At 35.2% G+C, this 13,814-nt stretch overlaps 1 protein-coding gene across 1 annotated transcript in view; it reads left to right on the top strand.

Annotated features, from left to right (window-relative positions):
* The window catches only part of LOC150100191 (major facilitator superfamily domain-containing protein 6-like), a 57,572-nt gene that overhangs the window by 13,905 nt on the left and 29,853 nt on the right, over window positions 1-13,814 (top strand). Inside the window, exon 3 of the mRNA XM_090403292.1 lies at window positions 11,809-13,248. Within this exon, the coding sequence (XP_090259418.1) occupies window positions 11,809-13,248 (1,440 nt within the window). The remainder of the gene's footprint in view (window positions 1-11,808; window positions 13,249-13,814) is intronic.

Raw genomic sequence — 13,814 nt, 5'->3', positions numbered from 1 at the left:
TACCTTTTATCTGCTCACTAAAAGATCATTTAGATCAGCAGTTCTCAACTTTTTTTAATACTCGTACCAACCATCCACCTATTCATTGATATCAAATACCATATGGTCACTCCATATTCCACTCACATCATTTGTCAGTGATGTGCCGAACCAGTGGTTGCAGGTGATCCTGTTTTTTTTAGCAGGCTTCTACTCTCTAAAGATCAGTCACTCCAGACACATCATCAATTTCATTGAGGACCTATACCTTCCTCTTTTCTCAGGAACTTTACCTTCACTGTTTTGAGAAGTCCTCCTCTATCCTTTCAATGTCCTTAAGGAGCCTTAATGCTCTACCCATCATTTCTAGATGCATTCGTTGTCTGCCTTTCAGTATATATATCCTTAACAGCCTTCTGTAACACCACATCTCAAAAGCAACTATCCTTTTCCTATCAGACTTCTTAAGGTTCCAAGTCTCACATCCATAAGTCACTGTTGGAAAAAAAACAGCTGCATCCAGAATCTTCAACTTTGTTCCTGTGGAGATACATCCATTCTTCCAGATTTTATCCGTCTGTGGGATTCCTAATCTTTTTCTGCCTTCTGAACGGCAATTCTTCACACTAACAATGGATCCCACTACTCGAACTTGCTGACTTCCTTAATTCTTTCTCTTTTAAGGTACATTTGTTTCAGGAACTTTCCTGTTTATGTTTCCTTTGAGAACCATCTTTTTCTTGCTAAGATTGTGATATTGTTATTACTGATATCATTAACTTTGTCAAGTATTCGCCCTAGTTCTTCCATGCCATTAAAAAGAAGTATTGGCATCAGAATACCTCAGATTATTAATCAATCTACTACCTATCCTAATCCTTAAGCTTATCTAGTGGTTCATGCATGATGTCCTCGGCATAGATACTAAACAGGTCATGAGAAAGCAGGCATCCTTGCTTAACTCCATTATTAACCTGAGGCCAATCATTTAATCCAACACCTATTCTACAGTGGCTTCTTGCTCACTGTACAAGTTCAGCTATCAACCTGTGTTGAGAAAAATCCATTTTCATTACCTCCCATAATTTCACATACTGAAGCAGGTAAAAGCGTTGGGGTAATCTATGAAACACTACCATAGGGAGTCTAAATTATTTATACTTTGCAATGATCTGTGTCTAAGGCAAAGAGTCTGATCTCAGGTTCCCATGTCTTTATTTTAAACCGTCTTCTTCCTCACGTATCTCTGTTTCGATCCTATTTAGAATCATCATAAAAAATCAGTTAAAGCGTTTTATTCCATTATAAGGAGTAGGTAAGGCCATTTTTGCCCTCTGAAACTTTTGGAGAATGAGTGGGCAGGTCAATATACACCAGTAGCTAATCAGAGATAGCTGGCCCAAGACTATTACTAATTATAAGCGACATCCGATGAAGTGATGACTGACAAGTGTCACCATCTCGTAGTCCTTGATCCTAACACGTTGTTTGTAATACGATTTGGAATGATCTTTAATAAAATCTTGCTTGCCTGAAAAATTAAACTTATAGTTCTAGCTTGTGCAATGTTATGAAAACCCACTTCTTCCATTCTCTAGGCCATGGTCCTGTCTCCTATATCATTGTAAACTCATGTCCCTCCATCTCCTGTGGCCTTTAACCCTGTGAGATTCCATCTGCGCCTGAGGCCTTATTGTTAAGCTGTTTAACTGATTTTTCAATCTCATGCCTAAGTGGGGGTGGTTCTAAATTGAATTTTTAAAATAGAAAAAGAAATGAATGAGGAACAGTTTGGATTCAGAACCAACAGAGGAACTAGAGAGGCTATAACTTGTCTAAGAATTATTGGGGAGAAAACACTAAACCATGGTGGAAAGTTGTTTTTGGGATTTCTAGATTTTGAAAAGGCATTTGATACAGTGAAACATGAAAGGCTTTCTGACATTCTAGAAAATACTGATATTGACTCTTATGGCTTGGAAATTTTAAAGAGATTATATTGGTCACAAATAGCGTCAGTATGTGTAATGGAGAGGAAACAGGAGAATTCCCGGTGGAGAGAGGAGTCAGATAAGGATGCAAGTTATCACCATTATTGTTTAACTTTTATAGTGAACAAATGTTTAGAGAGGCACTTGAGGATGTAGAAGAAGGAATAAAAATAAACGGAAGAATCATTAATAACTTAAGATATGCGGATGATATAGTAGTGATGGCAGAAAGTGAAAATGGGTTACAACAAATTATTCAAAGAATTGAAAACTCTTGTAAAGAGTATGGACTAAGAATTGACACAAAAAAAGACCAAGATAATGATAATGGGTAGAAAATAGGAGATAAGTAAAAAAAAATAGATATGTAAAAATAAGATGTAGAGGAAAGATTTTAGAAGTGGAAAAATTTCAATATTTAGGTAGCTGGATCTCAGAGAAAGGAACTTCAGAGTTGGACATTAGAAATAGAATAGGCAAAGCTAAATCGGCATTTATGGAAATGAAGAGAATTTTAATAAACAAGAACACTAAAATAGGCGTTAGAATTGGAATAGTTAAAGCAACAGTTTGGAGTATTGCAAGTTATGGAAGTGAGTTATGGATACTAAGAAAGAGATATGGAAAGAATTAATGCATTGGAAATGTGGTGTTATAGAAAGATGGAAAAGATTAGCTATACAGAAAGAATATCAAATCAAGAAGTTTTAAGACGAGTTGGGATGGAAAGAACATCGTTAAAGAATATTATGCAAAGAAAGACTAGATTTGCAGGACATCTTCTGAGAGGTTCTTTGGGACACCTGACAAGAACTATATTACATGGGAAAGTTGAGGGGAAGAGAAGACGTGGAAGACCAACTAGAGAGTGGTTTAATGACATCGTGGAATGGACTGGTTTAAGAATGATGGAAGCGACAGACAGAGAGAAATGGAAAAGAGCTGCTCATCTGCTGCAACCCTCTTGCTAGAAGATGCTACCGGACGACGACGACTCTTTCCATCTGCTTTTGATCTCCAGATCTTCTGTTAGTGCTTCTCTATTTGTCTGATGACAGTCAGTTTGGGCTTAAACTAAACAAAACATCGTTTTAAAATTGTACCTTCTCAACAGAAACTCTCTTCACATTTATTAGTATAAAAAATTTCCTTGTCCTGCCTGATGGATTTTCTGACTTCTCTATGTAATATCTGATATTCATGGGTCTCTTTACCTGCTAATTAAGCCGAGATACTTCTTATTTTAACCTTAATCCTTCCCAGAGCATTTGAGGGAGTTCTCCTCACTAGTCTCCAAAAGATTATCCATTCAACTACGTTGTTTCTTCTGTGAACCTACCAGGAATTACTGACATCCAGCTTAGTGGAATGGGCCTGCCTTGGAAGGTTTCAGAGTCTCGGTCTTACTTTGGCTCTCTTATTAGTTAATGATCTATACCAGTCTGCTTCAGGACAAGTATGAGTATGCAAATTAAATATGCTTGCCTTCCTCCCAATGGAGAGCCAGGATGTAATCAACCTGGTGGCTTGATCTATCAATGTTAGATGTCCAAGTATAGGTCCATCGTGAGTGTATTAAAAAAAAAGTACAATACAAAATGAACTATAAAATATTGTTTTAAAAGGATTTCATTGTAATTAATAACAATTAAATGCGATAAAGTGGAAGAACTTGAACAAATGTTTAGCAAAAATACCTATAATGTAATAAATCCGATTATTATTAATACAAACCAAATAACGAGGTTAAAGTAAATAATTTACGAGAATTAATCACATGAACTATTATTAGTAATTCCTAAAGGAGTCTGGTAAATGTAATAAAAATATGTTTTATAAAAACTATTTTATTTATAACAGAAAAAATAGGAGATAAATACCTTATTATATGATTATATTGTTGTCTGGTTAAAAGCAAATAACTTATTTTTGCAGGAAAGACCTCTGTGGCACTTGGAATTGCAAACGATTTCTGCCTTTTACATTTGCAGAGATTTGAGTTACAATGGGCTGTATAATTGCAATATTGGAAATCTTGACCACCTAAATTAGAATTCGTGCGGGCACATTCTCTTAGACTTATCTCAATATCAGGAACTTCATTACCTGAAATGTTTCCTTACAAACGGTAAATTCGTTCCTCGAATAGAGTTGGTTTAAAATACCATATTTTGTACCTAATTTATATGTTTTCATTCTCAACAGAAATTATAACAGCTATAATATTCCGGTTATCGGTCTTAATCTACGTCTGGAATTCTTATCCGAACATTTTCTCCTACATTTGCAATTGAAAATTTAGTCATTGAAAGCAGTAACATTTTTTCAGCTTGCTTTAAATGACTGCTTAGCAGTTTCGAGCTTCTTGAATTTTTTCTGATTTCATTGAGTGCAAAAGAAAGTACTTTCCTTACTTTTTTCATTATTTTCTAATTCAAAATGTTATATTTTTTGTTTTGTTATCTTCCTTGTCGATCGTTCCTGTTTTTTCAGAATGTTGTTTTCTTCCGATATGGCTAACACTCTTATTTCTGTTTTGGTTTGGATCTTCAACAGATGTCTTCAATCGTTACATCTATTTCCACTTCCACATTGTCACCGTTCTCAGTTCTGATACCGTTTTTCCTCTCAGATCTTCTGACATTCAACATCCTTATTAGTTTGATCTTTTAATATCATCTCAAGATCTTCACTCGTGATTTCTGACAAGATATCGACTGGTATGTTTTCAAACCTACCTTAGCTTTACAGCCAAACATAGCTTCATAGGAACTGCGATCTATTCCAGAGTGATGTGCTCTGTTTTTCATAAATTGAATAAATTTTATCCCTTCCGACCATTTTGTTGTTTTATTTGTTTCAAACCATGTAGATAACATTTTTTCAATGTCTTGGTTTGCCCTTTCAATGGTTTTCCATGAACAATCTTAAGCTCATTCTACAGACATCAATAATTTTATTCACGAATTCCTGGCCATCAATTGTCACTTTGCAAGATGCATGGGGCTCCAAATATTGTGAGTACATCCAATAGATGATATGCAACTTCAGCTTGTTTTGTTTCAAAGCTCTAAGTTGAACAAATTTCGTAAGATGGGCTTGATAAACCATTATAAATTTATAATCGCCATCAGCTTGTGACTGCATATTAATTAAATCAATCAATCTGATATCTAGAATTAAATTCGCTGCTTTTAATTAGTTTAACGAGCCCTTTTTTGGAATGCTCAATTTCTTTTGGCAGGGTTCACAAAGATTCAAATATATCAACAATTTCAACTGTGACGTTCTTATACTTCTCTTTAAGCTCTTTCATCATTCTGTTTTGTCCTCCATGGCCAATGGCAATATGAGTGTCATGAATTAATTGAAAATTTTCCTCCGAGAAAATGTAATATATAATCGGGTCTCTTTCATTTTTAACAGGTACGACGAGTTTTTCAACATTTCCAATTTTTACAATATCGTATCGTGATAACCATTGATAATCTTCGGGTGTTTGCCGGAAACGTTCTCTTTGTTCTTTTTAACTTTCGCTAAAGACGAAACTACTCTTCTCTTGTGAATAACTCATTATTTTTCCCTTTTTTCGATCTCAACATATTAACTTGGTCGTTAAATCGTGTTCTCATTATTTCTAAATCTCCCATTATGCTTATGGGTATGTAAAACCAATGAAAATGTGGAGAAATGTACGAACTTACTAGCGACTGACATAAATAAAAAAAAAAAAAAAAAAAGCAACCTCTCCCATTAACGTAGTAATCAGTACTAAGCTTCTTCCAGGGTAGGAAGATGGGGAGATGAAGCCGGGAGTCTGGTGTAATTTTCTCTGAAAACCATACGCAGAATTTCATAAGGAAAAAAGCCAATCGATAGAGCGGACTCACAAAATTAATTGTCCAGCTGACAATTAACAAACTTGTCAATTATGGTTACCTACCTAAAAAAAAAAAAAAAAAAAAAAAAAAAAAAAAAATCCATTATGAAGAAGTATCTGTAACGCTTCTTCATTCGTGCTTTCGACTAAAAAAAAAACATGTTATGTGAAATATTAGATTAATTGCTCACAATGTTCAACGTGGGTTTACATGTACATCAAAAACCAACAAATAAATTTCCAAAGCCGGGAGTCACGTGGTATTTTCCCACCCTCCCCCAAAATTAGCGTATTGAAAATTATTACATTTACCATCAATGGGACATCAATAGGGATGTCCCCTCTCAGCAACTCTTTTTAATATCTATTTAAATGAAATAATAATAAAATGGAATGAAAATTTATATCAAGGAATTAAACTTTCTCCTACAGTAAATTTAAACACTCACCTCTTTGCCCGACGACCAAATAATAATTACAAATTCTGAAGATAACTTACAGAAAGCTATTTTAGATCTAAATGAGATATCCAAAGTTTACTACCATAATCTTTGGATGATAATATCAACAGAAAAATCAAAAACTATGGCCTTTAAAGGACAAGATCCAGCAAGAACTAAAATAGTAATAGATAACAAGATCTTAGAACAGGTGAATTCATTTAACTACCTAGGATGTATGATCACATACGAAAATGAAAAAGATATAAACGTAAAAATTGCAAAACATTTAAAAATAACAGGTGTAATTAACTCTATATTTAAACCAAACCTAGTTCAAAAACAAACCAGACTAAAAGTATACAATACATTAGCCCTACCAGTCTTAATGTATGGAAGCGAAATCTGGATAATAAAACAAAAATACAAACAAAGATTAACAACAGCAGAAATGAAGTTTATGAGAAAAACTGCAAAGTATACCCTATTTCTTCATAAAAGAAATGAAGAAATTATGAAAGAATTAAACAAGAACCAGTAATAGAAAAAATTAAAAAACAAACATAAATGGATGGAACATGTTCAAAGAATGAAAACAGAAAGATTACCAAAACAAGCCTTAAAGTACAAGCCATTAGGAAAAATAAAACGAGGACATCCTCTTAAACGATGACTTCTAAGGCCAGAACAGGCCATGCTAGGCCTAAATCTTTGATACGCATGATGATGATGACCATCAATAGTTAGGAAGTATTAATAATTACTGGTTCCTGTGATTAATTCTCGTAAATTATTTACTTTAACCTCGTTATTTGGTTTGTATTAATAGCCGGTAATTATTAATATATAAACAGATTAATTACTTGGACCATAACACACACACACACATATATATATATATATGAAGCTCTGTAGTCAGTTAGCATCAGTACATTGCAGGCTAGAAAGGTGACAAGCATGATAAAGAAAGAAAAGATGAGTATGAGAGGAGATTGGCTGGTTAGGCCAAGGTTAACTCAAGGGAATTTTTCCACTACATGGCAAGCAAGAGGAAGAATAATTATGGCAGATTAACATTGATGGATAGTGATGGCAGCAGACTAACAGCTGTAAAGGATATAGTGGAATTATTGAACGAGCACTTTATCAGCGTATATCACATTGGTGTAAATGATCCGTGCAATATATAGAAGAGAGACAAGTATTAGGAGAATTGGAAGTGAAAGAAACAGAATTGTATCAGATGTCGGTTGGGTTAGATGTGAATAAGGCTGTGGGAATGGATGACATATCACCACGTATGCCCTTGACCTGGTTATTTAATGAAAGTTTTGCAGTAGGTAGGGTTCCAAAGGAGTGGAAAGAAGGCAAAATAGTACCACACCACAAGCATGGTTCTAAGATAGAAGCCTCCAACTATAGGCCAGTATGTGTAACTGCAGTTGTGGTCAAGGTTTTGGAGAGATTTGTATGGAATAGAGAATCATATACAGTAATATTATTATTACATAACACCTCCAGGAAGTCCAAACTCATTGAGGGAGGACACCTACAAAATAACTGTCTCCACCAACTACAACAAACCACAACTATCATCATCATCTACCACCCATCATCACCACTAGTATTTTCACAGACAATCACAAACATCCATGCCCAAGGCGGGATTCAAAACCGCAGCCTTTTGGCTGAAGAGAGGATACGTTGGCCACTTGGAAAACCAGGCTGGTTAATATTCTTAGACTTTGCAAACACATTTGATAATTGATAGCAGGTCTATGAAATGAACCATATGAGAACAGGTTGAAGATTTCTGGGTTGCAGAAACTAGTTGATAGGCAGAAAAGGGGAGATATGATTGAGACATTCAAATTGCTAAAGGGATTCTATAGGATTAATTCAGAGGATATTTTTCAGATCAGGACTGGTGGTGGGAGAACCAGGGGACACCTATGGAAGGTGGGCAAGAGTGTGGTTAGCAGGGGTGTTAGAGCTGGGTTCTTTACTTTTAGAGTGGTAAATGCGTGGAATAAGCTGCCAGAGTCTGTTGTGGGTGCTATGACAGTGAGCGAGTTCAAGGCAAGGTATGATAGATACTGTGAGAATGTCGTATAGTTGTGTGGACATGATGTTTAGGGCCTCCCTCGATGAGTCTAAGGACTCCCTGGAGTCTCCCGAAATAATAATTACCACATAAGTTGCCGTACAAGCTGCAAAGGATAGTAATCGATAGTATATAGTGGTTAGATGGATCAGTCTCTGAACGATACCAGCAGGTTGTGTATGATGGAGTAGTATCTCAGATGGAGTAGGGTTCTGTTCTTGGGCCCTGCTGTTTAACTTGCTTGTAAACGATATATCATGTGGACTGACTGGAGATCTTTAGTTATTTGTTGATGATGTAAAATTGGGAAGAATTCTAAGTGGCACAGATGTTAAATCCCTTCTGGAAGATTTGAATAGACCTTTTTGAACAAGAGTGGAGTTGTAGTTTTAATATCAATAAGTGCAGAAATATAAGGCTGCGTACTATATTGATGGTGATGTATTGTAGGAAGTGGATGAGATTAGAGATTTGGGAGTGATGGTTGACAGTAGACAGAAGTTTAGAGGGCATATTGCTAGTGTTGCAAAGGCTGCACATCGTAGTGCTGCTATGATAAGAAGTACTCTAACACGTAAGGATAAGGAAGTGGTTGTGCCACTGTATAAGGCACTGGTCAGACCACACTTGGACTATTGTGATCAGATCTGGTCACCTGGTTTTCAATGTGATGTGGAGACATTGGAGAGTCCTGAGACAAGTGACTAAGATAATATCAGGAGTTTGGAATGCTGGCTATGGAGAGAGGTTGAAGAAATGTGGATGGCAGAGTTTGGATAGGAGAAAAAGAGGTGATATGATAGTCATTTAAATTAGTGAGAGGATTTTATCAGATTAATCCAGATGGGATTATAAAAAGAGTAGAAGGTGAGAAAGGAAGAACCAGAGGTCATTCCTGGAAGTTATGTAAAAGTGTGAAGAGGGGTGCGAGTAGATTTTTTTACATGAAGAATTGTCAGTGAACGGAATACATTACCAGAATGTGTTGTTAATGCAAGTGGTGCTAAGGATTATAAGATTCTATATGATAAATATGTTGTCAGTTGAATGAACCTCCCACAATGAGTCTGTAGACTCCATGGAGGGTGTAATAATAATAATAATAAAATAATTTTATTATTGCAGTCTGGTTGGCCAAGTAGTCAGCACATCCTCTCTCCAGCCAAAAGGCTACGGGTTCAAATCCCGCTGTGGGCATGGATGTTTGTTTGTGAAAATACTAGTGGTGGTCAGCAGTAGATGGCGTTGGTGTAGATGATGAAGGTAGTTGCTGCTGGTGGAGATGGAGAGTTGTAGAGTAGGTGGCCTCCCTCAATGAGTCTTTGGACTCCTTGGAGGTATTATGTAATAATATCTTTGGATAGCAATCACTTAATATATTTGCATTGGATTGATCTTAGTTTATAACTAAACAGTGTAGAATTCACTGTTTACTTAGTAAAATTTCAGTCCAGAATGCAGAAGCACAATGATTTATTATCACATCATCCCAATTGAAATCAAGACTAATTGTGGGAGGTTCACTCAACCAATTATGTTGGTTGAGTGAAATCTATCAAATACCTTTGCAAAGTCCAAGACTTTGCAATAAGGGAGATCTATATGCATTACTGCATATAGATCTCCCTTATCCAACATATTCAAATGCAAGGAGTTGCTAAAAACTACTTTCTACAAACTCATGCCGACCATTATTAATCCTGGTTCCTAACCATTTTCTCCAATTACCTTGACCACAAATACAGATTATACAGACTGGTCCATAATTGGAAATTTCTGCCTTAGAACCATGCTTGTAGGGTGGTAGTATTTTGTTCACTTATTGGGAACCTTTCCCAATGCAACTTTCATCAAATAACTAGGTCAAAGGCATGGCTAATACTTTCAGACAGAATAGAAAGTCTTCCTAGGAGAATGGTACCTGTAATCAAGATCAAAGGTGGCTCAATGATGAATGGTATTTGGCCCATTCTTCCATCAAAATGCCATTCAGTTCCTATAGTAATAGAGAATTCTCATTCTCAACTGACATACTAATCTTTCCCAAAAGTGCACTGTAAGTTTCAGATTAAGATTTTGTGTGTGTGTGTGTGTGTGTGTTGGCCAGTTTATTTCTTATTTCTTCATAATGGTATGAGATGATACTTAATCATATTGATACTTCATAACTCATTTCCATAAAAGAACAGAGTATAGAAAAGTCTACAATGCTGATATATTTGTTGATTTTTTTTTTTTCCACTTTAAAAAGAGGTTCTTGTCCAAATCACCACCATAATTGGAATCTCGTGATTAATGGACTCCTGCCAGACCCAAATATGTCCATATAATTTGAACAGCATGTATCAACTCTATACCACATCTTTCCAATGGATCCATTGCCCAATCACAGTAAAAGCTCTGCACCATCGACATCAAATTTGAACACTGTTATGGAGAAGGATGGACTTGTGAAAAGAAGTACATCTAATCTCAACTGCTAGTTTAGCAAATTCACAATGCAGAGTGAGAGGAATGCCAAACACTTATTACTCTCCCATTTTCATAAGTTTGGTTTTACATGTTCTTTTTTTGTTATCATATTTCCATCTTCTAATGATGTCTGCCACAAATAATTGCATGCAGTCACATTGGTAGGTTTTTTGGTGCCCTTAGCAAATTCAAAGTTTTTGTGTGTGTGTGTGCATGTAACAATCTCGAAAGCTATCCTGTCAATAATACCCTTCTGGCAACTGCCCCACTGTCAGCATTTCTATGCCTCTGACTGTACAAACTAACTCGTATGTCTGATCATATATATATATATATATATATATATATATATAACTCTAAACTGTTCTACAGCATGCAACTCCTCCTCCTACCTTTGTTACTGGTATGCACCATTTCAGAAAAACAGATACTCATGTAACTTTTACAACTCGGTGTATATTTTGAAAAATGAAATACCATTGATTTACCATATTTCTAAATAAATAATAGTTTAGAACCAACCTAATACAGTAAAATCCTGATTTGCCATTAACATTTTCTAAAGGGGAGAGAGGCAGTGATAGGTTTCATCCTATGCTAATAAATAGCAAATTTCAGTTATTTCACACGAGAGGAGGGAGAGAGAGAGAAAAAAAGACGAATAGTCAGTGTTAGACTAGAATAATGTTCTTGCCAAGCAAACAACTTGCATATCTGGTTAAAGGAGGAGGGAAAAAAAAAAAAAAAAAAAAAAAAAAAAGGAACTGAGTATGCTCTGTATATTATTGTTATAATGATTGTAAAATATGCATTTGATCTCAAAAATGAAATTTTAGAGTCCCTTTTATTGATATTCAGTTATATCACTAACATCCCTAAATTTTATTTGCTGCAATTTCTTTGCAAAATAATGTAGTTAAGTTTGCTATTCTGTATTTACAGGTTTTGCAGGAGTACTGCCACTCTTGCAAGTATTTGGAAAGCAGCTGGGTATATCAGCCACAGCAGTTGGAATTATTTATACAATAGTTCCCTTTGGAAGACTGATTGCCAAGCCCGCATTTGGTTTCATAGCTGATTACTACAAGAAGCTAAAGCTAGTTTTAATACTGGGTAATGTGGCAATAATTATTCCATGTCTTTTACTGCTTCTTATCCCACATCGACATGATTCAGAAAAAGATAGAACTGTTTTTAATTCTCAAATACGCTGCATTTCTGAAAGATCCCAAATTATAATAATGAAAGATTACACTATATCTTGCAATTCAGAAATAACTAATAACTTAAGAAATCACTGTAATAGCAGATGTAAGCAATGTGTTCCATATAATGCTAGTAATGTGGATCTGAGTGAGTCAAAAAATTCAACTGGCCTATACTGTGGTAACTTCTGTGAAAAATCAGTATTTAGTGGAGTATTGTGGTACCAAGAAGATGGAGAGCACAATGAAAATATTTCAAATAGCAGTCTGTTACATTTGTCATCCAATTATACATATTCTCCACAAGAAGAGTTAAACATTTCTAGTTGTGCATGTGATGTCTTTGCTGAGTGTACTACGGTGTGTGATTTGTCCTTCTGTCAGAACCACTCAACAAAAACTTCTGAAAATATTTATTTTTCCCTTCAATTTTGGATATTTCTTATTCTAATAGCAGAACTTACAATATCCGGTACGATGTCACTTTCTGATGCAGCATGCTATGAAATCCTAGGAGAAAAAACTTCCCAGTATGGACAACAAAGATTATGGGGCACTCTTGGCTGGGGTATTATTGTTGTTACTACTGGATTCCTCAATGATTTAGCAACTGGAGAATCAGAAGTTAATCGCTCACCAGGATTCTACATATTGGCTATAATGTTAGGTATTGACTTAATGGTTGTGATGATAAAACTGAACATGAAAAAAGTTACACATTCGCAGCAAATCCTTAAGGATATAAAGTCTTTGTTCAGCAGAATTGACATAGTGTGGTTTGTAATCTGTGTATTTTTTGTTGGGGTATTCACAGGGCTACTTTGGTCCTATCAAGCATGGTACTTAGAAGAATTGGGTGCAAAACAGTTATTAATAGGTCTTGTTTTGGGAATGCAGACTTTGGTTTCAGAAATACCACTGTTTTTTATTTCTGGTTGGATAATTAAGAAGATTGGGCACATGAATGTTATGACACTAACATTTGCAGCATATGCAATCCGCTACATTGGTTATTCCTTTCTAGTCAGTCCATGGCTAATGTTGCCTCTGGAACTCACTCATGGACAAACATTTGGGGTATTTTATGCAGCTATGACCTCTTATGCCAAAACTGCAGCACTAGTAGGGACAGAAGCCACAATGCAAGGAATACTTGGTGGTACCTTTGAAGGACTTGGTAAGAAAATAACTTTTTTAATGATAAAATTTAAGACCAATATCAATGTAAGTAATATATTTTATGCAAGTGAGGTATTGTTTATATGAAGATTAGGGTTCTCTGTTCCTTGCTCACTAATACTACTCAATCCCCCAGTCAAAGATTTTATGATATTTCACTTTTTTTTTTTTTTTTTTTCAGTAACTTACCTACCTTTCTTCCACTTAAGTAGCAAAATCTTTTAGTTTGCTGCTCAGCAAACAAAGGTATGCTGTTGACTAAGTGGCATAATACAGATGGTGGTGTTGTGATGACATAATTTACATTTTTGTATTATAGAAAGAGATGAAAGTCAATCTTGATTTATTATAAATTGATCTAACATTACATTTAGTACATTATATGAATTTCATTCTTCATTAATAAAAACATATAGGTGGTTACTTCTCATTTAATAGCATAACAAGATATATATATATATGTATAGATGGATAATCCAAAACACTGTTGTAACCAGAAAAGAGTCAATGCTATGTCTCCATAAAACTTCACTTGTATTAGTGAACCACAGTCTTAAAGTAGCT

Source organism: Typopeltis vanoorti, chromosome 13 (genome assembly GCF_054136105.1).
Source record: "Typopeltis vanoorti isolate ZY-2024b chromosome 13, IOZ_Tvanoo_1.0, whole genome shotgun sequence".
In the NCBI taxonomy this organism is placed as follows: Eukaryota; Metazoa; Arthropoda; class Arachnida; order Uropygi; family Thelyphonidae; genus Typopeltis; species Typopeltis vanoorti.
The sequence above is the reverse complement of the archived record's forward strand: the minus strand, read 5'-3'. Positions and strand labels throughout refer to the sequence as shown.